At 40.8% G+C, this 26,755-nt stretch overlaps 1 protein-coding gene across 1 annotated transcript in view; it reads right to left on the bottom strand.

The window, feature by feature from the left end:
• DOCK5 (dedicator of cytokinesis 5) overlaps positions 1 to 26,755 on the bottom strand; it is a 117,597-nt gene that overhangs the window by 6,287 nt on the left and 84,555 nt on the right. Inside the window, exons 33-51 of the mRNA XM_063311107.1 lie at positions 25,533 to 25,687; positions 23,478 to 23,563; positions 22,065 to 22,221; positions 19,815 to 19,855; positions 19,385 to 19,475; positions 18,547 to 18,666; positions 17,586 to 17,675; positions 17,261 to 17,365; positions 16,066 to 16,207; positions 14,656 to 14,737; positions 14,035 to 14,119; positions 12,731 to 12,817; positions 11,354 to 11,530; positions 6,019 to 6,102; positions 5,010 to 5,147; positions 3,388 to 3,554; positions 2,889 to 3,066; positions 2,148 to 2,286; positions 535 to 650 (exon numbers count right to left, since the gene is read on the bottom strand). Coding sequence (XP_063167177.1) covers positions 535 to 650; positions 2,148 to 2,286; positions 2,889 to 3,066; positions 3,388 to 3,554; positions 5,010 to 5,147; positions 6,019 to 6,102; positions 11,354 to 11,530; positions 12,731 to 12,817; positions 14,035 to 14,119; positions 14,656 to 14,737; positions 16,066 to 16,207; positions 17,261 to 17,365; positions 17,586 to 17,675; positions 18,547 to 18,666; positions 19,385 to 19,475; positions 19,815 to 19,855; positions 22,065 to 22,221; positions 23,478 to 23,563; positions 25,533 to 25,687 — 2,240 coding nt within the window. The remainder of the gene's footprint in view (positions 1 to 534; positions 651 to 2,147; positions 2,287 to 2,888; positions 3,067 to 3,387; positions 3,555 to 5,009; positions 5,148 to 6,018; positions 6,103 to 11,353; positions 11,531 to 12,730; positions 12,818 to 14,034; positions 14,120 to 14,655; positions 14,738 to 16,065; positions 16,208 to 17,260; positions 17,366 to 17,585; positions 17,676 to 18,546; positions 18,667 to 19,384; positions 19,476 to 19,814; positions 19,856 to 22,064; positions 22,222 to 23,477; positions 23,564 to 25,532; positions 25,688 to 26,755) is intronic.

Here is a 26,755-nt window from a genome sequence, read left to right on the forward strand (position 1 = left end):
AACACAAAAAGAGGCAGGTGGACTGATAAGTAAAACCCAATCCAGTGATACAGAGAACAAGAAGTGCAGGACCTACAGTAGATCTCTTTTAGAGCAGGAACAGTGATCTCATTTGATAGAGTGCCAAGGCAACTGGCAGGTTCCAGGGATGTGACAATGAGGTTTTTGTGTTTTTAACATCTGTGACAGACTTGCACTGAGGAAGACCCTGGGCAAAAGCACAAGACTTAAAGAAACAAAAAGGAGCAAATCTTCCCAGCAAGAACCAGGAAGACTGGCTCCAACAGCCACAGATTTTGCTGAGAGGGAGGAGGAGAATTTAGCATTATCCCTCCCCTATGTTTTTTTTTTCTTTTGGGAAGGGGGGAAAGAAAATCATTTCCATACTCTCTGGCAATTTCAGGGAGAGAGCCATGGAAACAACCAAATACTTTTAAAAAACACAGGTACGATCCTAAAAAGCCCCTGGGAATATTTACAGTGGTGCTCCTGTCTCAAGTAATAGGATCCAAATGTCGTCTTCCATCACCGTACCTCTGCGGAGTTTCTTGAGCTGCTATTCTCATAGGGCTTGCATTTGGGCGGCGGTGGGGGAGGAGAGTTTTGCAAGTTAGCGGTTGTTAATCCATCTGTTTGCAAAGAAGGGAAACCTAGTGTGGTGGAGAGAAGAAGAAAGACAGATGGTGGCCATGGTTAGGGGAAAAAATAGTTTCTAACAGAAGCATACTTGCATCACCAGTACTTTGAGGCATGCATTTCTTTTAGCAGTTGATCGTGAACAGATGTGTCAATCTGGAATCCCACTTGCCATTCCCTAGGCCCTGTTATCACAGACGCTTCATCCATGCACAGCAAATGAACCTAAACACATGTGAAAAATGCACACTGGGGACAAGGAAAAACAAAATCCAGAATGACACCAAAGAGGCTCAGCGGGCTTTCCTTTCCCGTTGGACTTTATCCATTGCAGGCTCCAGGATTCTTACAACAGGATGGAGAAACCACCCAAACTTCTGATGAACCTGAAGGTGACTGCCTTAGTATTAATGGAAAAGGATAAATCAGTCGAGCTTTAGTTTCCTTTCAGTATGGATGTTCCTCTGAAAATAACATTTTGACTATATCTGTTACTCAGTCTTGGTGAAGGACCAAATCAGATACAGTGTTGGGGAGTCCATGATCAAATTTCCAAATCTCCTGTCGTTTTTGGAAAGTGTAAAAATTGTGATAAGATTAATTTTCATTGAAAAATGTGTTTGTATACATTTGTATCTGTTTGTTTCTCTCTGTATGGGTGCACAGAGTCATATGGGTGCACAGAGAACCCCCTAGACATCTGAAAGAAACAATAGTTATACTCTAAATTTAGCCAAAAATAAGCAAAGCCATATTATAAAATCTCAATTAAAAGCAGACATTCAGTCTTCATTTATAATATATGCAGTAAACTGTGTCTGGGCTTGAATTGGATCCTGATAGATTCTAGAATAGCCTTGTGTGGCGCAGAGTGGTAGGCCACAGTATTGCAGCCGAAACTCTCCCCACGACCCGAGTTCAATCCCAGTGGAAGCTAGATTCTCAGGTAGCCAGCTCAGGTTGACTCAGCCTTCCATCCTTCCAAGGTTGGTAAAACGAATACCCAGCTTGCTGGGGAAGGTGACTACTGGGGAAGGCAATGGCAAACAACCCTGCTATAGTCTGCCAAGAAAATGATGCAAAAGCAGCATCCCCCCAAAGGGTCAGACATGACTCAGTGCTTGCACAGGGGATCTTTCACCTTTCACCTTCACAGATTCTAGAAGTACTTAGATACAAACAAGAAGACTTATTGCTTTGGAGCTATTAAAAGGTCCAACATGAATTTAATCTACTGACACAGAAAGTGCATACCCTCCTTTTCTTGGCCAAAGCAGTTTTTACCAAACCCCCAGAACTGCCATTTTATGACCCACCATCAAGCCCTGTGAAATTACATTGAATTTGGGGACTGGTGGGATTTCAAAGAAAGAAGTAAACTGAAATTCCAAACTGGGCAACCAACAGGTATTTCCACCAGCCCTGAGGATGGCAATTTGGTGAAGGCTGTGCTAACTTTTCCCATCAACTGTCTAAAAGAATAGGAAAAAAGTGGAGGTTGCTCAACATACTTTGAGTTCTCGGCGTTTTGGGAGTGATTGGCGGTGGGCTGAGTGCTGTGGCTTGTTGAAGGGATGAGTTTTGAAGCAGAGTTAGTTTGCTTTCCCCCAGTTGCAGGCTCTTTGGCCTGGGTGCTTTTCCTGATGCATTCTGTACAGCAGAAAGGGAATACATCCTTGCTGAAGCGACTTGTGATGCCACCATGGTCATCACACCGTAAATCAGCTCCTTTCCTGAAAATGTCACTAAGGCACTTTTAGAAGCTTTTTGTGTAGAAAAGAGAACTCAGAACAAACAAGGAAACAAGACAGGCTATCAATGAAATACATGGATATGAAGGAATATCAAAACCCATGGTTCTTTTAGGGAAGCCTTCACCACTCTGATGTTCTCTAGTTGTGTTGATTATAATTCCCTCATATGCTACTGGAGTTGATGGTAGTTGCAGTCCAACACAACTGGAGGCCCAAGTCACACTCTAAAGTGTAAATGGACTTAGCAACATCGTGATGCTTATCAGAGGTTAACAGAGACTAGGAGCATGGATTATGATTATATTTGCAGCTGGATGCTCAGAGGAATTAGTGGAGGTCAACACAGATAGGCAGCTTGCCCTTGAGGTGATCATCAAATGTTCTGCTAGCTGAATCCCTCCCAACTTTTCTTTTAACAATGATGTGAATAGCTTGCATGGCTAAGAGAAAATGACAGAAGTTCCCAGGGGAATTTCATCACTCTGATACATTTATTACCGTTTTGGAAGCCAGCTCAGCCTCTGGCTCCTTCTCCACAATAACCTGAGATTTACTGAGACTCCAGTCTTTCCGACGGAATTTATTAGCCCGGTTCTCTGCATCATCTTTGGCAGGCTGTTCTTCCATCCTGGAGGATGCTGAACTTCTTCTCTCCACCAGTGGCTCAAGAATAGATCTGTAGACCACACAGAAATAAGAGTCATAAAGAATTATGCCCTGTCTCCTCTTGTCAGCCTGAAAAAATAACATTACTTGTTTCCTGGAGATGTGAAGTGGTTTGACAATAGACAATGTTCTCCATGATTGCTTTCCATTATTTACTTATTTGTTTCTTTGAATTTATTAGCCACCCAACTCCAATGGTGGTGTACAAAACTAGAAAACACATAAAAACAGATAAAAACATCAAATAGTTCAAATAGAAGTTCTCCTGTTTTCATTTCTGTCATAGACCCCCTTCTGTCACAGATCCCATTCTACAATTTCCATCACTCACCCATCTGATCCTGGTCTGGAGGAAGCACTGTCAGATGATGTAGAGGATGTTGATCCCACTGAGGAAGTGACAGAAGTAACTGACAGCCTTCTCAATGTGGAGGACATAATGTAGGGCAAAACCACTGAACCAGACCTGCTCTGCTTTCTCTCCGTCAGTGAGGAAGGCTGTCATTAGAATACAAAGACAATTGTGAAAGAAATCCAAGGGCATTGTTTGTCAGGAGAAGAGCATCTACATCACCTAAAAGTGTAGAGGTTCTTCTCCCAAACATCTTTGAAGAGATGTGAGCTCTGCAATTTCTTTTTAAGTCCCCATCCCCTGGCGGTCATTTAGCACTGGAATAAGGAGCTTGATTGAGCAATAGGAGCTGACCTGGAGATGTCCATAGCTTCAGAAGTACCTTTGCTCATTTGCAGTCGTCTGTCTGGTTGAAGGTCTCTTAATTACTGTACATTGAAAATGGCCATTAGCTCCAAAGCCAGGTTCAATGGAAACCTTAGGAACAAATTATTTGGCAAACTGCTTTTTTTCAGTATAGGCTTATGTGATAGCTAAAATCACTGAAGGAGACCTTGTGAATTATCCCATCATCAGTAAATTGTCTTCTGGGACTCATTTTGGAAAAGCGGGGGGATGTTCTCTGGTGGCACCCAATTTATGGAAAACCTTTCTCCTGTTAAATTTTAGTTAAGTGGATTAAATATGGCTAACATGTTTTGTTAACCAGTGAATTCCCTCCCTCCCTCCCTTTTGCATGGCCTCCCGTCTCAACAAGTGACTCTGGGTGGTAAACAAAATTAAAATAAAGTAAAAACAATTGTAACACTACAAATATTAAAATACATAGCAGCTGAGAAAATATTATATCCCGTAATAACTAATACAACCAAGAAACAGGTCCCTGCATACACTTGGGGCCCCAGGTCCAGGCACAGAGCCAGATGGTTATGAGCTCTCACTTTATAGTTTATTCCTTGTCTGCAGTTTTCATTTGTGGTTGAATACTCCTACAAGATATTCTAGGATAAACAAAACGCCAGTTCTTCACTAAATAAAAACAACTGTTTCCCACCATAGCTGATGACACAACCACGGGGAAGAAATTGGCTGAATTGCTCCATCTAACTCAAAACAACCAACTACGTAGCTGGTTGGTCTTTGTCAACTTTGTTCCACCCCCAATATTGGGGAGAAAAAAAAAAAAACCTTAATTCTAATTTGAAATTCACAGTTCCTCAAAGTTTGCAATTCAGCTTGACAAAAATAAATGTTGTTATATATGTACCCACCTAGGAAAAAATCCCTGCTGTATTAGCGAATACGCTAATGAAAATCATAAAAAATACGCCTTGCACTAAGAACATGATTTGCGAAAAATGTATGCAATAGTCAAAAGCGCATACAGAAATGCTTACCTTTGGGGAAATATGCGTTTAATTTCATTGAACACTTTAATTGAAAACTTAAAAAAAAAACCCAGTGTGGATGACTAGAGCTTGGCGTATTCACCCAAATGAGAAACTGGAAGAAATGAAAATTCACAGATTTGCCTATCCCCTAGTCATTGCCAGAACGATCCCATTCCTAGTGATTTTTCATAAGCAAGATGCAGCGCATACCAAGGTGGTCACACCGTAGAGCTTCTCCACTCTCTCTTGCAGCTCCTTGAAGCAAGAGGTTAGCCTATCATGAAGAGGTTTCAACTGCTCAGTCAGTTTCTTCCCGTGGATCCGAATCCCTTCGGCCAGCAAAGGCATCTGCAAGAGGCAAACCAGATCTGAAGGCTAAAGAAGCACAGAGGTAGAGGGCTGAGCACAGTTTCAAATGAAATTTGGAAAACAGGAAGGCACATCTTGAGTATTTACTGGCTAAACTCACCAACGAGGCTAAGCCATGCTTAGCCAAATCTAGGTGCTGTGCCGTATTTCTTGGGGTAAACTTACAGCTAATCTTTCCTCCAGCTGAAGTGAGTTTGTCTAAGCACTCTTCCTCCATGTTTCCCCCCATATTTCCATGGTTGAAGGTGGACTTGAATCTAGTACAGCATCCTCATCCCAGCTCTCATTTGGTGTCTTTCTTTTTTTTGTCACAATCCTGATTTATGGCTTCATTTTTTGTAATTTTGTATGGTTTGGACTTCTAAATTTTCTGTACTTTTAGTGGTTAACACACCAGGCTAGAAACCAGGAGACCGTGAGTTCTAGTTCTAGACAAGTCCCTACAGCTTTCTTGGCAAGATTTTGGAAGTGGTTTGCTATTGTCTCCTTCCTAGGGCCGAGAGAGAGTGACTGGCCCAAAGTCCCCCAGCTGGCTTTGTGCCTAAGGTGGGACTACAACTCTCTGTTTCTAGCCTGCTGCCTTAATCACTACACCAAACTGGCTCTCATTTTAGTGTTACTACTAATTAGTGGTGTTTCTACTAATGCTTTTCTATTGGCAGTGCAGGGTGACCATCATCTTGCTGCAACCCAGCTATAGCTAGCAGAATGCTGGTCAGGAATTCTGGGGACTGCAGTCCCAACACGTCTGCAGATGCTCCATCAGGAAAAGCTATACTACGCTGACAATATTATTTCTGCAGAACAACCTATGCACATCTATCCACATTATTTGCATTCTTGCAGGTACCTGTAAAGCAATTAGTTGCTTGAGCAATTCAATCTTATCTTGATCTTCAGGGTGTTCTTGAATATATTTCTCAGTGAAAAAGGCCTGCAGAGATGAAATGAAGGAACAATACACATTAAAAGTTTGATCTTATAAGGAAAAATTGGGATTAAGCTATATGGACAGTCTGTACCTATGGTGGTTGAAGATTTTCCATCTCTGGAGGTTTTTAAGAACAGGTTGGGCAGTTCCCTTTCAAGGATAGTTTCACTGGTTTTCCTGCATGTTACAGAGGGTTGGACTACATTATCCTTGTGGTCCTCTCCAACTTCATAATGATTCTGTGAAAACTTCCCACTATGAATGACCCAGTTTTTTTTTTAATAAGAAAGCTAAAGGCACAGAACATAATCTTATTTTTATTTTAATGCTATGCTAAATCTCAGGCTAAGAGCATCACATTCTCTCAACTGTGATTTCTGAGGATAAGTGGATAAGAAAGGGATATCTGGCTTCCTAAGAATGAATGAATGATGGTACTTGGGCCTTGAAAAGTTTCAATCCCTGTAGCACATTGTAGTTAAACATCGAAACAATTTTTTTTTAATTGCCTTATGCTTGGTTCCCTACTTTCGGGAAATGTGGGACAACATACTATTATTTTGGGGTTCTGACATTCCTAATCCATTCCACAATACTCTGAACTCAACAGTTCTCTCCAAAAACAAGACATAAAGTAAGGACAAGAAGTAATAGTTGCAGCCTGTCTGAATTCGTTGGAGATGGATGAATTTTAAATGGAAACAAAGAGTCAGCCAGAGCATAGCATAGCTGAGAAAACCAAAGAAAGTATTATGCATAGATACTCCATGCCTCCCATAGAAACAATACTTCTTTTATTTTTGTATTCAAGTTTTGTTGTTGATTCGTTCAGTCGCTTCCGACTCTTCGTGACTTCATGGACCAGCCCACGCCAGAACTTCCTGTTGGTCGTCAACACCCCCAGCTCCCCCAGGGACGAGTCCGTCACCTCTAGAATATCATCCGTCCATCTTGCCCTTGGTCAGCCCCTCTTCCTTTTGCCTTCCACTCCCCCTAGCATCAGCACCTTCTCCAGGGTGTCCTGTCTTCTCATTATGTGGCCAAAGTATTTCAGTTTTGCCTTTAATATCGTTCCCTCAAGTGAGCAGTCTGGCTTCATTTCCTGGAGGATGGACTGGTTGGATCTTCTGGCAGTCCAAGGCACTCTCAGAATTTTACTCCAACACCACAGTTCAAAAGCATCTATCTTCCTTCTCTCAGCCTTCCTTATGGTCCAGCTCTCACAGCCATATGTTACTACGGGGAACACCATTGCTTTAACTATGCGGACCTTTGTTGTCAGTTGTATTCAAGTTGCTTACTCACTATTTTCCTCCAATGCATGGCTCTTCTATTTCTGGAATTTCTGAACATCATCACAGTAAATGTCACGTTATCTTTTTATAAAATTATCTGCTTTTCGGAAATGCTGTAGACACAGGCTGGAATCGCACAGCAACTATTTATAGTCCTCCAGAATAATCTCTACTGGAATAGACCCACCATGGAGAATTGTATGGGTGGCAAAATTATGAATGGCTCTGCATGTGGCTGGAATATGTGCCAATTAAAACTGGAAGCAGGAAACAAGCAGCATAAAAGAGAGCCTCACTTTCAAACTGCTTGAAAATGGATTGTTCTGGAAATGGCTAGTCTACCGCTAATCAGCCTGCGTCTTGCATCCAGCACAGCTCTTGCGTTCTTATCTTGTAATTGCTGCTACTGATCCCCAAAGCTGTATTTGCAAGAGCCAATATGCCTGGCTCACCACTGTTGATTGCAGGAAGTTCCTATCTAGTTGAACATGCAGTGACAATAGGCAGATCCTGCAGTTTCTCCTAAACATACATACTTGGGAATGGCTAGGGTCACTTGGGCCAGTAAAAACAACAGCAATAGGGTAACCTGGCTCCAACAGAAATTAGATAAAAATGAGTGCTGCTATGTGATACGATAGGCAGCATTCAATGTTTAATTCAATTTATTATGGTCTTAGACCAGTGCAAGCAGAATGCTCAGTGAAGGTATATAAATCTACCTTAATAGATAATAAACAAAATAAAATTGAAGACAAAATTAAAATACATTTACAAAACAACCTAACTAACAGCTTTGAGTGAGGTCCAGGGTGCAGTCTGCATTTAAATTATAAAATAAACACTAAAAGTATGTAAGTATAATAACATCTAAAATTACAAAGAGGCGATGATATCTAAAATTTAAATGAATTACAATTACATAGAATGCATTTGGTTAGTGGAAAATTGGCCCATCAGGGTCCGGCGGATCTTCTGTGCTGCTGCAGTACGCAGCATAAGGTCCTATAGGTCCTATGACTAGGATGCATCAGGTTCAGTCCCACAATTCAGCTTGGAAGTTGCCTTCCCAATGTAGCTTATACCACAGAGAGACTGAAAAAAGCAGCAGGATGGATAACTCCAAGAAAAATACAAAGGTAGCAAATAAGCCACCAACTTAGCTGCCTCCTTTGGCAGATCTAACACAGCAGAACCACCCCCATATCAACTGGCGAACAGCCAAAAGAGCTACGCTCATCAAAGCCAATTTCCGCAATGTTATTAAAGGAACAAAACAATACTTGGGTTAGAGCTATGCAAATAGGAGCCAAACTGATTCTCAAAGGCAGGAATGGGGAATATGCATCTTTCCAAAGGTTGCAGAATTATAATCCCAGCTTCCCCCATCAAGAGCCAGACTGATTGGGGATATCTTAAGAACATCTGGAAGGTCACAGTTACTCCAGTCCTACTCAGAGGCATACAACAGCACAGGACAATGTACAGGTAGTTCTCGCTTAACAACCACAATTGAGCCTAGAATTTTGGTTGCTAAGTGAAGCAGTCTTTAAATAAATCTGACCCAATTTTATGACCTTTTTTGTGGCAAATCACTGCAGGTGTTAAGTGAACCACACAGTCATTAAGCAAATCACATGGTTCCCCACTGATTTTGCTTGCCAGAAGCTGGCCAGAAAGGTAGAAAATGGCAATCATATGAGCACAGGATGCTATGACAGTGACATAGGATGCTGTGAACCGGTTGCCAAGCGCCCAAATCGTGATCATGTGGCCATGGGGATGTTGCAACGTTTCTAAGTGTGAGGACCGGTCGTAAGTCGTTTTTTCAGCACCATTATAAGTCCAAACTGTCATTAAAAGAATGGTTGTTAAGTGATGGGTAACAACCAAGTTTTATCTCCTTTTGGAACAAAAGGCGAAACTGTTAAGCCATTTTCTTCTCTAAAATAAATAAATAATAAATACATAAATAAATCTCTGACTAGCAGGGGACAAGGATAAAAACCCACAAAATTCCTTCAGCTAGAATCCTAAGTCTTCAGAAACCCACATGCCAAACAAGGCAGGCAACTGATTTGTGCAGGACATTGATTTCTGGTTTTTAATGTGAAAGAAAGATTTAGATTACTATTATTAAGTGCCCACAAAAGCCTAACTCCCTATACCAGCTGAGTCAGGGATAGGAAAAAGTCTGATGGTTTTCAGATGCGGCAACCACATTTGGAAGCCGTAATAGCTTTTCCGTTTTTGCAAATCTAACTTTAGCACAGAAAACAGAGAAGTGGAGCTCACAATATTCCCTTGGCTGAAAATGGATCCCTCCCCCCCACTCCCCAGTTTGGGCATTTGCTGGCTGCCTGTACAGTATTACAAAGCTTTCTGCTCCAAGCAGAAAGGCACCCATTGTGCGTTACAGTGATTTTAATACGTTCTAGCTAGAAATAAGCCCTGCTCATGTGTGGTAGTAGGAGACACAAACGTTAAGATCTTCCACTCACCCTAATTTCCAGATGGGCATAGCAGTGTGCAAAGATCTTTACACTTCTAACACAACGATCAGTAAAAGTCCCTGTTCTCTGTAAGCAACATTTTGTTGAACACATCACAGCACTATCCATAACTGAAACCCTGAGGAACAAAAGACTTGGTTCCTGGATAGGCCAGTGATCTACCAAGTACACCTATTTCCCCTGCTGGAGTTCTAAAAATCATTTCAAGCAGCCAAGCATGAAGAAATGCATGGATATGACCATGGTTTGCACACCCCATATTCCCATCATAGTTACTTCTATGCACAAACAGCCTACAAAGGACTAAAATTACTGCAGTACACCGCTCATGGCTCATTAAATTTTCACTATCAGGGATACATCATTATTGCTATAACCTTCAGGGCACTGTAGTCAGACTGGGTAGATTCCAAGATTAACACAGCCCAAAGCCAAACAAGAATCTCCCAGTTCTGGCATAAATGTGCCAAGAAGAGCCTGATTCTGTAAATAGAATAAATTATGCAAATTGCCCCGTGATGTGATCTTGCTTGTCAAAGGTAGAACAACAAAGTACATATTAAAAGATGCTGCTGCTGGCAGGTTTCCAGAATTTTGGGACTATTTTCCTAGCCTTGGGGATGTGCTGGAAACATTAAGCACTACGGCACATATTAGTTAGGAGGCTTTATTTATGTATTATATGTATGTGGGCTTGGCTGGAACAGGGCAGTCTGGAAATCCAACCCACCAACACAAAGGAAGGTGATCTTGCCCTGAGTGGATATGTTCTACAGCTACTATAGTAGTAGAGCATTCTTCATATGAGTGCCACTGAAAAGTGTCTGGAAACTTAAGAGGGGTGCAAAATGCAGGACTCGTCATTCCCCAAAACAATTTTCTTTTAAAAAGTGCATGAAAAGATTGTCATTTCTATTCTGGGGCAGATCACCATTGTCCATATAATGTTTGAAGGCAATGGACAACATCTGAGGAAATTTCAGAAAAGGGAGAAGAAAAAGAGGAGGGGGAAGCTGGACAAGACTTTCTATACCTGCCCTTTTTATTTAGAGTTCATCAATGCCTGCTCTTTATCCCTTCCTTGTTCCCTTTCGTTCTAAATTAAAATTCCAGAACTTCAACTACTCTATAATTATAGTTCATTAAGTTATTATTATAAAATGAATGAGGTCCATAGCTCACTAAAATGTACCGATTACAGAAAAGGAATGCCTTAATGAATGGAAACCAAATCTGTTGACTTCCACCCTTAAATTTAGTGGCAGCTCCTACAAGGGTTCGTTTTCAAATCTTCTGTTCTCTATGGTATTATGCATCCCTAACACGTAGCTGTGTAATGCAATTTGATTCTCCCACTCTGCATCCCATTTTTTAAGAGGTTCACAAGACTGATCTGTTCCAGAGATAGTTGCGTGACATACTACACAGAGCACGGACACAACCAACCTTCTCATAGTTGGTGTAGCCACCCATTACCGCCGGATCCACAATGCCGTTCAACAGCATGGAGAGGGGATGAACAGGCAAGGTGCGGTCCCAAGCATGTTGTTGGACGCAGTTACTGATCTTCTCATTTGTCCGCTCCATGGTTTCAATGGCATTCTCCAAGGGGCTGATTTCCTCCTGGAAAGCACCACAAAAATGAGTTATGGCCAAGGCTATAATGAAACAACAGATGCTAGGCAACACAAATTTCAACAGAAAACCAACTTTTCCCAGTCCAAATCCTTGGTTGGGCAACATTCATACTTAGATCCTGTTCATGCACACAACCTTGAGAGGTCAAGTAGGGACTCTACCACCTCGATTTCATATGGGGAGATACTGACTGAAATCACATAATACTTCAAAAAAGGAAAATATAAAACTTATCAACCCCTTCGGCATAGGTTGTCCCTCTTTCTTTTCTTGTAACAGCCAGTTTCAGGAAATGCTTAACAAATTCTCCTACTTTCCCTTTCAAATATATAAGTGTGAATCAGCTCTCAATTATAAAAGACTTAAACTCGGGAAAGGGTTGCAGTTTCTGTGCTCAATGTAACAAATCTAAGTCTGCGCAAACCTAAGTTAACCTCCTGCTCAGCCAAAGCCCATTGGAGTGACCTTAGGCCAATCAAACCCTTGAAGGACCGTGATACTGTATAGACAAAATGAAGAGTGTATATTTAGAGGAAGGACAGAAATATACAGTAATAAATAATAAGCTGTGGCTTGATTTGTGGGAATGGGGGGAACCACAGTTTCCCATTTCTTTCTGAGCTAGAAAACCACACTTTACTAAATGGATATGTGTGTATGTTTGCCAGACAGACATTGAAGATTAAAAATTGGGGGTGGGGGGAGAGGAGAGGGAGAGCCCAGCTTAGCAGTCTTTGCAGGTAAATAATGGAAAAATAAAGAGGGAGTCATTTGTTTCCTTTAATGATCAAGCACCCCTACAGTCCGTTCAAAAAGCTGACAACACAGAAACTTTGGTGCTAGAAGTGAGGTTGTGTATTCAACTACCCTGGGAAGACTCAGGTTTGAATCCTTGTTCATTCATAAGTACTTCCTCACAGGCACATAGAGAAGTTAAATTTGGGAAGGTAGGTAAGAAATCCATGGAAGTTCCTTGGACTTCCCTAAGGGGAAGGAGTAGAAGAAAAAAGTCACAATAAATCAAGCCTTCCCTAGTCTGTCAATCTCCATAGATGTTGGATTCCCAGCTCACAAAGTCCCATAATAAGTTGAAAATACTAGGGGTTGTATTCTCAAGACATCTAAAGGGCACTATGTTGGAGAGGCTGAATTAGAGATGGCAATGCAGGTTTCTCCAAATCTCACCATAGTGACTTGCTTGACTTCAAACCATTTGAGGATTCCAGGGAAGGAATAGGCTGTTGTATAGGTGGTACGTTCTATCCACATGGTCTGAGAAGAGAAAACAAAAAAGAACAAGATATACATAGAGCGAATGTGGATGTGTAAGGAATGTTCTCTCTTAGCCCTTCCTCAGCAGGTTGATGGGGCCAGGATACAGAAACTCATTTTTGTCCAAATCAGTCTAATGCAAGAATTAGTGTCTGGGTTCACACAACATCTTAGTCTAGGCTAAAATTAAATATGTGGCTCATGGTGTAGTGGGAGCTTGGTAGTCAAATGAAGTCATAACATGGTTTGTGTGAGTACAGTATGCAAGAATGCCATTTTGCTAGCCTGACTCATAGGCTGACACGACAGCCTTATTGGAGGCCAGGGATTGTCAACTTTTTTGAACTGGGATGTTTTCAATGTTGAGAGCATGTTATGGGCATTCTCACAAATGACTGCCAAGTTGGGTGCAGCCATCCACACAATATTCACCAAGACGAAAACTGGAACAGTCTCTCAGGAGGCTCTCTACTATCTTATAATTTTCTTTTTTCCAAAAATATCTCGGGGTGGGGGTGGGGGTCTATACTAGGCCTAAAGACATTATTGGAAATACTGCTTATACGTGAGATTGATGCTTTGCTTTACAGCATGCTAGCTTCACATTCATGACTATGTTTAATTCAAAGAACCTAAAAATAAAATGAAATCATGAAGGGCAGGAAGTTGGGTGAGCATCATGCAAAGTCCTAGACTGTAGTGAGATCAGATCCATTGGCAAAAGATTGTTCTAGTCTGTTTTTCAGCCATCTAGACCTCCCAATGGCTTGAGCTAGAATACTGAAAGGACCACCCGTTTTACATCAACACTTTCCTATGTCCCCTTGACTAGGTTGAGAGAGGATGTTCTAAGAGTTGGATTTTAAAGTTTCTCTGATGTGATCCCCTTGTGCATAAAACACAAGCTGAACAACTTGTTGGTAGCCAGAGAATGCACAACGGGATCACATTTCCCATGTGGCTTAAGGTAGGATATCCTTTTTTCCCCCCGTTCTTCTGAAGTTGAGGTTAGAGTGGCTTTGTATAAATACAGTTTCTTGGTTCTTATAACTGTCGATTCCTCTGCCCTTTTGCCTGCTACATATTTAGCACCAGCATGCAAGAATTTAAGCCTCAGAAACTGAAGAACCAAAGAATCAGGCTAGAAAAGCAAACATCTGAAAGGCATAACACAGAAGGAAAAAAATGACAAGGACAGCAGGCAAGAAATGACTCACTGCAAATTCATTCTCAGGGTCTTTTTCTCCTTTCCTGAAAGGTCGGGAGTGTTGGAACTGTTGCACCTCATTGGATCTATAAAAGCTAAAGCAGCACATGTGAAGAACATGAAATAAAATCTCAGCCAACACCTGAAATCAAAGTCTGATATCAGTGCTATAATAATCCCAGTTAATAGATGCTGAAAGCAGTAGAACGCTTGCTAAACAGATGCTAATTGGGTTTATGCAACTTCCTACATTATATTGTGGTTAGTTGAGTTTGACTAAATATGGCTGAACCCAGTAACTGCACTTTATTCAACAAAAATAGTTAAACGATGACTTAGTGCCATATAAGGAACAGGGTATTTAAGAAATGATCTTATGTAATGCCCCATCTATGAATTTCAAAATCATAGTTCCAGACATCTTTCCCACCATTACATCCTGTAACAGTCAGGATGTAAGACAATCAGCCCTGTCTTCTAAAAAGGGGGTGGATTAATTCATGCATTGAGCTGTCAAGAATTTTGCACTTGGTCTTTCTGCACTTGGGTCTTTATGAAAACCAGGCAAAGCAGCTCTTAGCTAAGTAATTTGTGTCTAGATGCAGACAGATAAATTGGGGAGAAATCTTACTTTAGAATCTGCTCTGGAACAGGCTTGTCTTTGTATCTTGGAGGAAGGTTCATGACAGGCTTAACTATGAAACACTGTATGTCTGTATATACAAATTAAGGGAAGAAGGAAGTGACTAGAAAGTGGACAAGGAGATCCTAGGATCCATCTCTCATAAAGAAAAAATGAACACTTAAATGGGAGATCACAAAACCTGTTTTTTCCCAATGCACTGAACTAGGTAAGTTATAATCCTAATGGTGGCATTCAGAGATGCTAAGCTTAAATTCAACCATGGTTAGTTTTGGAATGTGTCTTACAGTGTTGTATGAATCCAGGCTAATGGGTTAGTCTGTACTTCAGTGTCTTGTAAGAATGCAGAAATGGCTTAACTTGGTAAGGGCTGGGCTCCTGACATATTGATAATTGTGCTGAACAGATTTATCCAATCTGAGCATTTTCCAGATCTCGTCTGGGAATTTTGAGAGTTGTAACCCAGGGCATCTGGAGAGATCAATGTGGAAAGGGCTGGTGTAGATACTCTACTCTGGTTATAAAGTTAGACTGAGAGGTTGTACTCAGCATATCACACTAATCACACTAATTGTGTCAGCAGAAATGTCCTATGTGCAATTTTTCCTTGGTATTTCCAATGAAAAAGCATTGGTAGCAGATGAAGAAGGAGACATATGCCTAAAATGATACTGCCAATTTGAGCAGATAATACTGGGCTAGGTTGAGAAACAATCTGAGCCAAAGCTGTTCACCATTACAGATGTACTCACAATATGGATGCCTGACAGTAGTACATTTCCAAGGAATAGGAGGGATACCTGAAATAATCTGGAAATATCAACCAACTTGCTGAATAAACATCCTAGATGACAGCTCAAGGAAGTCAACCTTGGGAAAATGGAAAAGGGGGTGGGGAAGTGATGGGTTTGGAAAAAAAGTAATAATCCTTATATGACAATAGGGTCACAGACTGAATAAAGAGGGGGAATTGTTTCTATTTAAGCAAAATTAAAGGATTGGAGGGGGGGTGGAATTATATAGAGGCCAAATTATAAAATCATCCATGACGTTAATCTGTTTCCACTGGACTTGTTTTTCATATTCTCAGAACTTAGCAGGGAACCCACATCAAATCCAAATATTAGAGTTGGTTTCCAAGTACTGCTTTGGATCCAGGCATCCAATCTCTGTCTTTAATGCAGAGTTTATGCTGGACTTCAGGCAAAGCATTTGGATCTGAATGGCAAACAGACCAGCTAAATACACGGCATAGTCCATTTCTGATACCAGAAATGAGCCAGGGATGGTGGAAGGTTACAATCACCTCTCTTCCTATCATCCACTTTTCCACCCCTCTGTTCTCCGTATGAACTTTGTCACCAGGTTAGCTCCTAAATTGTCCCTTCCAAAAGATACACTGCTTTAGAGAAGCTTTGATGTCTTCTGTTGGTGGGGTGGTGCTGCTCATTTTCTCAGCATTTGGAAACTGGGTCAACAGTTTCACAATGAAGTCTTCCCTCCTTTCATATTCCTTTCCACGGTAGATGAACATCTTGTTCTAAAAGAGGCAGGTATTAGAAATAAATTGGGGGAACCACACAATTCTCAGCATTTGAGAGAATGGGAAAACAGAGTGGGCACTTCAAGCAGTGGAGTTTTGTGGGTAAAATTGTTTTGGTTTGGGATGGTTGAGTCTAAACCAGACTCTCTTAATTCAAAATTTCCAATTGTTCAAATGCATATACCAAATTCTTTCCTAGACCCTTACCCACTTATGATCTAAAAGTAGGCAGGTCTTGGGTTTAACTTGCTACTGTTGGCTAATCACACAATGCTTGCATTGTGCAAAACTTAAAGCCAGAATCACTGAGAATACTGTCTTTACAAGTAGTAAAACCTTTGCAGTTAAGTCCTGAAGTGGAATAACCAAAAATATATTGTCATGTTCCCGTTCCGATATATAGATATAAAATATTTTGCATTACCTTCAAACCCAAGACCAACTCTCAATTTCCTCAAACAAGCTAGGATCTATAAAACCCAAAAAAGTCAATTCTGGCTTAGTATGTTGTGTGAATACAATATCTTTCCTGAACATCAAGGGAAGAGAATACAATTTGGTAAACTTATTTATGAACCAATTTTGCCTGAAAATAAAAAAAATCAGGAACTAGCAGTATTTCTCCCTGTTTTTAGTCCACTCTGTATTACTTCCAAGGCCATTTGGGAGAGGTTGTAGAGAAATTTGTACAATATATACATGCATATATAGAAAGAAAACCACAGCAGTTCCCCTGTAGCTAAAAGGGAAACAACTAGTTTGGATTACAACCACGAAAGCAAAACTTGTTGGTACTTGCAGCAATGTCTACCTTTAATACAGCACTACAATAATGATATTTTAATTAACTCTTTATCAGTGGACAAAGTACAGCTGGTGCATTTGTGCTGCTTATTCAGAGGTGGAGCTTTGGGTTGCCCCCTCCCCCAACCAAGCATTTTTCTCCTTGCCAGCCTGGGTTAATGGTAGGAGTTAAGCATAATTACAAGATTACAGGCTGTATCCCAGGATTATTCAGGACCATCATTAAGACCACTTTAGCATCCTTACCCGAAGAAAGGAGGGAAATCCATGGCCAAAATACCCAACGGCAAAATATTCTGGCTGAGGTCTCATTGCTTTCATTATGTTCTCATAGAACGTGGCCCGTTTTTTCTGCAAGTACATGTTAAAAAGAAGGGTAGGTTGGGCATTGTTTTAAATTAATTTTCACATTAATTTACACTAAACACCCATTTACACTACTGCTTCCCAAACTTCTAATTTATTGCTTGTCTCTCAGCCAGGACATAAGAAATGCCTTTGGGAATGGTAAGATTGGCATTTCCATCAGTCTTTTTCACCCAGTGGAAGACTAAAGATCTCCTCCTCTTACCAAGAGATTGCCAAGGCTCTCGTAATCAAACACTTTGTTCTCGTACATGTCAGCCAATTCTTTGCTTAGCTGGATCGCCTTCTCCCACATCTTCAAGAAGTTAAGAAGAAATAAAACAGAGCATTCATTCATGAGCAGGGATGGATTAAAACATATTTCATATGGCTACTCAATACTGCTTGTGATCCTCTTCAAAGTCAATTCTGGTGGGTTCTACGTAAGTGTTTAAACTGCCCTCCATTATTTTTTCCTGTGAGTTTTGCTTGTTCCATCTTTGTGCTCTTGGCTGGCCATGTACATTTAGCTGAAACCTTTCCAAGGAAGGTATTATACATGATCAAAATACCAAGCCCTGGAGTCAGTGCTCATGTCTTCCTAGTCCTTAGCATGCATCAGAGTAAGTACTCAGTATTTTAAGCTGTAAAAAATAATTGTGCTTTATCTTTCCAAGGGTAAAGGACCTTTTTTCCATCTCAAAATAACAGGAGACTGCCCCAACTAGTTTTTCCAACTAGATCATCACAATCCAGTGGTAGGATGAGAAAGGCCTTTAGGGATTAAAAAAAGGAGTCTGCAACTCCTAGCTCCCTGGAGAAGGCTTTAATGCTGGAAAAGGTGGAAGGAAAGAGAAGAAGAGGACAACCAGTAGCAAGATGGATAGACTTGGTGATAGAAGCAAAAAGTACACTGTTGGAAGAGCTGAAGGACCAAGTTAGAGACAGATCATCATGGAGAAAATCTATCTATGTGGTTGCTAAGAGTTGACAACATGACTTGATGACATGTAATCATTATCAATAAATAATTGTGAAAACAAATGATTCCAGCATTTTGGAAGGATTTGAGAGAGGCCAACCCATTAGTTTGAAATTCCAGCAGGACTGAAACAGAAATTAAACAACACAGAGAATCATGTCCACCCCATCCCTGTCAAGGGTGAGGATGCCTGTGACAGACTCACTTTGCCTTTGTCCAAGAAGACAATGATTTCTTGGTAAAGTTTCTCCTTGAGCTCCTGTTGTGAATAGACATAGTAGCTGTCCCTCTGGAGCAGATGCTGAGCACATGGCTGATCGGACCACTAGGATAAAGGAAATACTACATGAGGATTAAGGACACCATATGCAATTCTGCTGTAGCTCTTCTTCTCGAGGAGGATGTTCCATCATGTTATGTATCTGAAGAAACAGAAAGTGTTCTTCTGGTGGCTGAAGAACAGAGTGATCCCTTTACCTTCAAAAGTTAACAGCTTAGTTGCTGCTGATGTTTTGAATACCCATCTCAGCAACAAGACAAGTTATAATTTGAAACCATAATAACAACCCAGACAAGCCGGAGGTATTTTTGACAGGTAAGGGTTTGGCCAAAGAGGCAAGACTCCACTTGTTTTGGATGGGTTTCACTCCTTGATAAGGTTCAGTGTAGCAATTTGGGATTGCTTTTGAACCCATCCTTGTTTTGGATTCTTCAGCAGCACTGGAGAAATGAAACAAGTTTTGCTTTTTTGTTTTTTTAATCAATTTAGTCTGGGCTGGTATGCCTAATATGATGCCACCTACTGTGTAGATACAGCCCAGCCATACCTTAACAGAGTGTTTCTCAACCCTGGCAAGTTTAAGATGTGTGGACTTCAAGTCCCAGAATTCCCCAGTCAGCATGGCTGGCTGGGGAATTCTGGAAGTTGAAGTCCACCTATCTTAAACTTGCCAAGGTTGAGAAACACTACCTTAACAAAATCCAGACTTGATTATTGCAAAGTGTTGTACATGGATCTGTCCTTCAAGATCTCACACACTCACCTGGAGTAACTCTGCATGCAGCAGGAGTGTATATGCTGCCTCACTGTAGCTTTCGGAGTCAGTATGCAAATCTCGGAGCTTATATAAGTACCTAGAAAACAACAATACACATGAATCAGAAGTACCTCAAATACTATTTTGCATCAGCCAGTTCAGAAGTCTGAAAATCTACTGATGTATCTTTTTTTTTAAATCTGTTCAATCAAGTCTGATTCTCAGAGACTGTCTGGACAAGTCCCTGCAGTTTTCTTGGCAAGGTTTTTCAGAAGTGGTTTGCCATTGCCTCCTTCCTAGGGCTGAGAGAGAGGGACTGGCCCAGGGTCACCCAGCTGGCTTTGTGCCTAAGGCAGGACTACAACTCACAGTCTCCTGGTTTCTAGCCTGGTGTCTTAACCACTACACCAAACTGGCTATCTCTGATGTATCTTACCTGATGTATATATCCTCTCTTTTCTTTTCTTTATAGAAATTCTGCAAAAAAAGAACAAAAAAATAAGAGTAGTTTGGGAATAGCCAAATGATTTCAAAAATATAAAGTAAAAAATGTACAATATTTGGTCCAGGTCAGACATCACACCAAGCTTGTCAATCTGCAGTTGAGAACCTAAATGAAGCCTTTGAGCTTGTATTCAGATAGGCAAGCCATGGTTTATGGATTTTCAAACCATAGTTGATACAGATCACACTATGCGAAGTATAGTTTGCCAACTTAGTCATCACTGAATTATAGTCAACCACCATACCTATGTTTGATACGATGTCTGAACTGATTCTACATATAATTAACATGATACATGAAGGAACAGTGTTCACCCAGCGCTAATGTGACCTTCGGTCCAAATCCTTGCAAGGGTAAAACCTGACTCAGGCTAATTACAAGCTATTGGCCAATTAAACTAATTAGTATTGGAAACTGGCATGCAAGGAAACCCTATGTACATGCCACCATAAGGTTCCTGAGGGTGAAAAAATTGCAACAAATGATAATCGCATGATTCCATACCACTTTCAGTGGGACATAAGATAATTGGTTTAAATTGCTGAGCCACAGGATCACTGGTACGGGATGAATGACTCACTCAACTTCAACATCCATCTGTAATATGGGAATAATACTGCCTTGCCTTAATAGGGTTGATGCTCAACATGACTGTACAGAGAGCTTGCAAAGCACTCTTCCTGGGAGATGTGCTGCAGAAATGATTACAATGGAAATCACACCCAAGTCAGTGTGGTTCTGTGATGACAACGGGGGAAAATGATCTCACAATGGACTCACTGGGTGGGTGCGTGGAAACCATTCTTTGGCAGTCTCAGCCCCCAACCTGCAAAATGGGAACAAGAGTGACCTGCCTTACAAGGTAGTGGTGAGGGTGAGCAAAGATGATCAGCACTTTGCAAATAAGAAAAGATAATGCTTAATGTGTGATCTCCAATGACAGGTGGCAGATGTTCTCATCACATAACATTTCAGGGAGTGACTGAGCCAGCCAGTCAGCCAATCCACATGCCCTCCCCTCCTTCAGCAGGCCATTCGATTCTCCCTTTGCCATTTCTTTTCCAAGCCAGGGTTCATTTATTTATTTATTTGCTATATTTGTATGGAACCCCTTCCTAAAAGAAATGTAGTGGCTGAATGTACTCAGATCTTATTCAATTTTTATTTTAGTTGGGATGGTAGTGGTAGGTAGCTCTTGGCTTCCATTTCTAAATGTTAGATTCTTTGAACTTTTGCAAATTTCTAAATCTCTCCAAGCATCCTAATTTTCCTCTCCAGTTTCCCAAGAGAAGAATCCCCTATAGTCAATAATAGAGAAGTAGAATTGGCTTAAGAACACCTCAATTTAACTAACTGGAAAGCTGCATAAGATCTGTAGGGTGTGCAGGAAATGATATGTGCCTCATGAGATCATCACTCAAATGACACAACTTCCATATTTGTGTCAAACATCATTCTGCAATTATGTAATAACATCATTGGTGTGATAACATCCTGATGTATGTGTCCTTATTTTGGTGTGGCTGTTTTTTATGGATACCTATGGAGACCCAAAGTATTAAAGTTGTTGAGAATCTTGGTGAAAAATTGGGACACTTGGATTCTACTCCCTGCTCATCTCTGAAATTAAGTAGATAGCTCGACGCATCAGGCTAAGCTACCAGGTAATACAGTTATGATAATATAAGGAAAACCACCATGTACCCCATGAATTAAGTGCCTGGAGGAAAAACAGGAGAAAAATACAGGTAATCAACCAGCTAGATGTATCCCTAGTTAAAAAATTGATTTGGGGGAAGGCCTATCTACTGAGAAGATGTTTGGTGGGCTTCTCCTCACTGAGATGTTGGAAAGTGGATTTGTAGGATCTCTCACTATGCTGCTCACAGTTCTTTAGCCCCTGACTCGTAGAAGTCAAATTCTGGTTTCTTTGTCCAGCTTCTGCACTATGTTCCCCAAAATTCCTTTTCTTAGTATGCCAACTATTTTAGAGTCCTGATTCCATCATTATTTCCACTCATCAACTGTAATTCATGACTTGTCCCTGTAACAACTAACAGAACAGTTAGAACCTCCATAAGTTCCTGAACTTCTGATGCAGCAGATCTAAAGTGGGTCCATGGGTCTAAAGTGGTTTCATAGGAACCACGTTTGGCACCCAGCCCTAGGCCCTTTCCTTACCAGTACGTTGACAGTGCAACTCATGCGATTCTCTTTGCTCCCATCATGCATAATCGCTCGGTAATCCAAAAGGTTCTCAAGCAGACTGCTAACCAACAGGGCAAACACTTCGCCTGAGCTTGACAGGTACTTATGCTTCCGGCAATGCTCCAGGAGGCTACAGGCATTTCCATTGATGGTATCAAAAAAAAAAGGGAGAGGAGAAAAACAAAAACAGAGAGACACAAATGAGAACACCAAAAAAGAGCATCTGATTTTAAATACTGTGTTGGATTAGATCCAAACATCTGTATGTAAAATGCTATAGGGGAGAGAAAAATCATGACCAATCACCTGCATGAATCTTCTGGATATAACTGATTAATTTTTACTTTATTTCTAACCCATTCCCACTATAAGAGCTCAGAGTGTTGATAAGAATTGATACAAGGGGGCAAAAAGTACAGAATACACAGTGGTTGGGTCCACACAACATCCTACCCTCAACTAAAATATGGCTAGCCACTGTCTTAGCATGCTGTGGAAAACAGGTCAACACATGAAGCTACAATGTGCTTATTTGTATCAGCATAGCGTGTTTTGTGAACACATTCATTGTGTTTTCCTAATAGAGACTTAAGGTTTAGCATGTTTTGTGAACATAGCTAGTAAATATGAAATGCTGTGCTAAATTCTGGCTCAATATTAGGAAATTTATTTTTTATTTTATTTATTTTATTTTTCTCCCGCCTTTATTATTTTTATAAATAACTCAACATGGCAAACGTACCTAATATTTCTCTTTCCTCCTCCTATTTTCCCCACAACAGCAACCCTGTGAGGTGGGTTGGGCTGAGAGAGAGGGACTGGCCCACCCAGCCGGCTTTCATGCCTAAGGCAGGACTAGAACTCTCAGTCTCCTGGTTTCTAACTCAGCATCTTAACCACTAGACCAAACTGGCTCACACAGTGAACATCCTTCCTAAAACCCATTTGACAATAGAATCAGTTACTGATGGAAGGGATAAGGACCTCTTTTCTGAGATGTGTTCAGGTAGATGCTGCCTATCAAAGATGCTTTTATTTAAATTCCTCATTGGATGGGTGAGGGGTTGATTGCTAAATGGCCCTTTCCAATGATTCTGTAATGCTAAAAAATAAATATACTGTTTGTTTCAGACCTAATGCTTTATACCTATATGAAAATTCAATCAACACACAGATTAACTTAACAATGAATGCTATATGTGTGCGTATATTAATAAATAATGTTGATGTTGGAGACTAAAAGGAATATTTGTCTGCTGCTCATCTGATAAATGTGCAAAGCATGCTTTGCAAGCTGACACATTCCCTGTGCAATGGAATGCAAGAAAGCAACACCACATTACAAAACATTACCTGGAAGTTAATCAAGAACACTCACACACTTACAGTTTCTCCAGCAAGATCTTGTACTGTTCATCTCCTTGACCACCTTCCACTTCTTGATCTAATTTAGTGATCAGCTCATTTTCAAACTGCAAGTTAAAGACCAAAAAGAAAAAAAATTACTCTAAGGTTTCCATTAAATCATTAAAAAAAATAAATCAGAACACAAGGAGGTGTTCCTGAACCTCCCATGTCAAAAAACAACAGTCAGAATTTTCCAATGGAAATGCAAAATGAAACATAGTAAAGTAAATGATATATTAGGAGAATTCAAGAAGGAATGCTAAATTAGGCTTTGTTTGTTCCCATTATGACTTTTCCCAAAATAATTTTGGCTTGATTTTGTTTCTTTTTGCTCTGAAACAGTGCCTATTTTTACTATTTATTTTGGCAATACCCTAAACTAGGAAGTTATGGCTCTTGCTAGATCTACTTATTTATTTATCAAATTTTATCAACGCCCATCTCCCCCCAGAGGAGATGTATGGATAAGAATGTTGAGGCATCACATAGTGTGATGTAAGGTTAAATCCTTTGGAAAAATGCATGACACATGATAGAGGTGGATAGAATCAAGTCAGCTAGTAGTTTCAGATAATATCACAGGTCTGAAAAGAACTGAAATCCCACCAAGTATCAGAACACCTTCTCTTAACCTGCCACTCTCTTTCCAACAAGGAAGGAAGGGGCCATAGAAATATGGTAGAGTACATAACTTGAAAGTAGAAAGTACCAGGAATGAGACCTGACATTTCTGATGAAAGGTATCAGATGACAAGCAATTGCTAAGACCTCTCTTGGCTTCAACTATGGAGCTAGTTCAAAGGTCCTTTCAGATCTTGCTGAAGTAAAACTGCCAGAGGTTCAACCAATGTGGCTAAGGATGGGCATAGTGGGAGCCCTAACTCAACAACACTTGGAAGAACCCTGTTTCTCACAGTTCAGTTAGATCAGGGTCCCCAAACTCTTCAGCTCATCAACCCCTTCATGAAGTTTCAGATTGCTCATCAACCCCCAAACATTTATTATATGAAAATAATGTAATAAATACTACTTTAACTAAGAGTACTATTTATAATAATAATAGAAACAACTCAAGGCTGCTGTCGCTGGTGGCTGACCATCCAACCCTTTTAACACTGTCTCACCGCTAGCCACCTCACTTTCAGGACTAGGGACTGGTGTGGAGCTCTACAGAGACCCCAAAAGATTGACCCCAATCGACCTTCCATCATTTATTGACCACCTATTGACCCCCAGACATTTACTGAGCCCTTTTTGACCCTCATACATTTATTGATGAGCCACCAGGGAGCGTGGTGGCTCAGTGGTTAAGACGCCAGGCTTGTCGACCAGAAGGTTGCAAGTTCAGCAGTTTGAGACCTGAGTGCTGCATGATGGAATGAGCTCCTGCACTCACCCCAGCTCCTGCCAACCCAGCAATTTGAAAGCATGCAAATGCAAGTAGATAAATAGGTACCACTTTGGCGGGACGATAACAGTGTTCCGTGACTGTCATGCTGGCCACATGACCGCAGAAATGTCTTCAGACAACGCTGGCTCTTCAGCCATGAAATGGAGATGAGCACCGCCCCCTAGTGTCGGACACGACTAAACGGGAACCTTTACCTTCCTTTACATTTATTGACCCCTTGGATAGTCCCATCAACCCTGGGGGGGGGGTCAATATTGACCACTTCAGGGAACCCTGGGCTAGGTGGATCAATATTTGATCTAACAAAAGCCACCTTTCTATATGCTGAGTCCCACTGAGAATCTCAGGAGGAAGTCCTATTTTTTTCTCTGCCAGTCATTTTAGATAAACTAATCCTACTAGAAACCAGATAATGGCCCAGTTCAGGCAATGGTTTGATGCTGATTTAGTTAAACTAACTGCTGAAGTCTGTACAGTATATGACAAAGAACTATGCTTTGTCCTAAAGAAAAAGCAGAGATACTGCCTTCAGGTATCTCCTCTAGCAAGGCTCATCAGTTTATTCCTAATTCCTTACAATTAATTCTCAAACTTTCCCCACACTCTACAAGCTGGTTCTGTACCATTCGGAAATTTCTGCACCCACTGAAGTTGAATTCACATTGCATCATGTCAAAAAAGATAGGGATGGTTGCTTTTCGCAACTCAGGCTCTGGCGTCAAGGTCACTTCCAGAACTGGGCCCACCATAGAAGGGATGAACTTGATCTTATGAGGCCCTGAGAAAAGAGAAAAAGGGCGGGGGAAAACAAGAGTGAAGATCAAGAAGATGGGCTGCTTTATCTAACACAGCAGCTGCTGTTCACCCACAAATCCCTTTCAACTCAGTTCTTTCATAGGCAAACAGCCCAACGGACACCTTCTCTTCTACTTTCTCTAGGATTCCTGTGAAATTCTCTAGGATTCCAGCTAACCATGATACTAATATAATAGTGGGGACAAGACAGGGGAAAAGTCATTCCCAAACACTAGGAGTGCTTCTTCAAGTCAAATTATCTCTCTTTCTCTTTGCATGTTGTCTCTCATTTTCTCCTGTTTAATGTAGGCTTCTGAAAACTTTCTCAGGAATACCATGATGACCTATCTAGAGCAGGCAGCCTTCTTGAACTTGGAAGCCCTCCAGGTGCATGGACTCCAGCCTCCAGAATCCTCAGCAATGACCATATTGGCTAGATCATTCTGGGGAGGTGAAAGCCAGGCATCTACTTAGATTGGAAGAGGATGTTCCAGAGGATTCAGGTATTTGTACTAGGAATCTTATTCAGTTCACACATACTGAACTCTTAGTGGCTACATTCACACAACACGCAAAATGTGTATGCTTTAACTTTATTAGGTTGGGTTTTTTTTTTTTAGTTAAGACTTGTGTGAATCCAGCCTGTTGTTATTTTATGATTCCAGCAAAGCCAGACCATAGCTTTACTTGGTAGATTACTTTTTTTTAATCACAAAGATTTGTATACCATTTAATTCCAAAAGATTTGAAGCAGTAATCAAGTTAAGGGTATTATGAAAATCTAGCCAGACGTTCAACATTATCTGCACTTTCTGGAGGTCTGTGTGTGTGTGTGATTAATGATGGTGACTGGACGAATGACAGAGAATGTGTCTTTCAGCTATTGCCTGGCGGAGTTATATAGACAAAACCTGGTGCTGAAATTGCTTACACTTTTTTTTAAAAAAGTGACCAAGTTCAACTATAACTTCTTTTAATATACTGAGATACCAAGAAGCCTTCACATTATGCACCAGCCAGCAAACCAAAAACGATGTACAGGTTCATGTGT

This window comes from Candoia aspera, chromosome 9 (assembly GCF_035149785.1).
Source record: "Candoia aspera isolate rCanAsp1 chromosome 9, rCanAsp1.hap2, whole genome shotgun sequence".
Lineage (NCBI taxonomy): Eukaryota > Metazoa > Chordata > Lepidosauria > Squamata > Boidae > Candoia > Candoia aspera.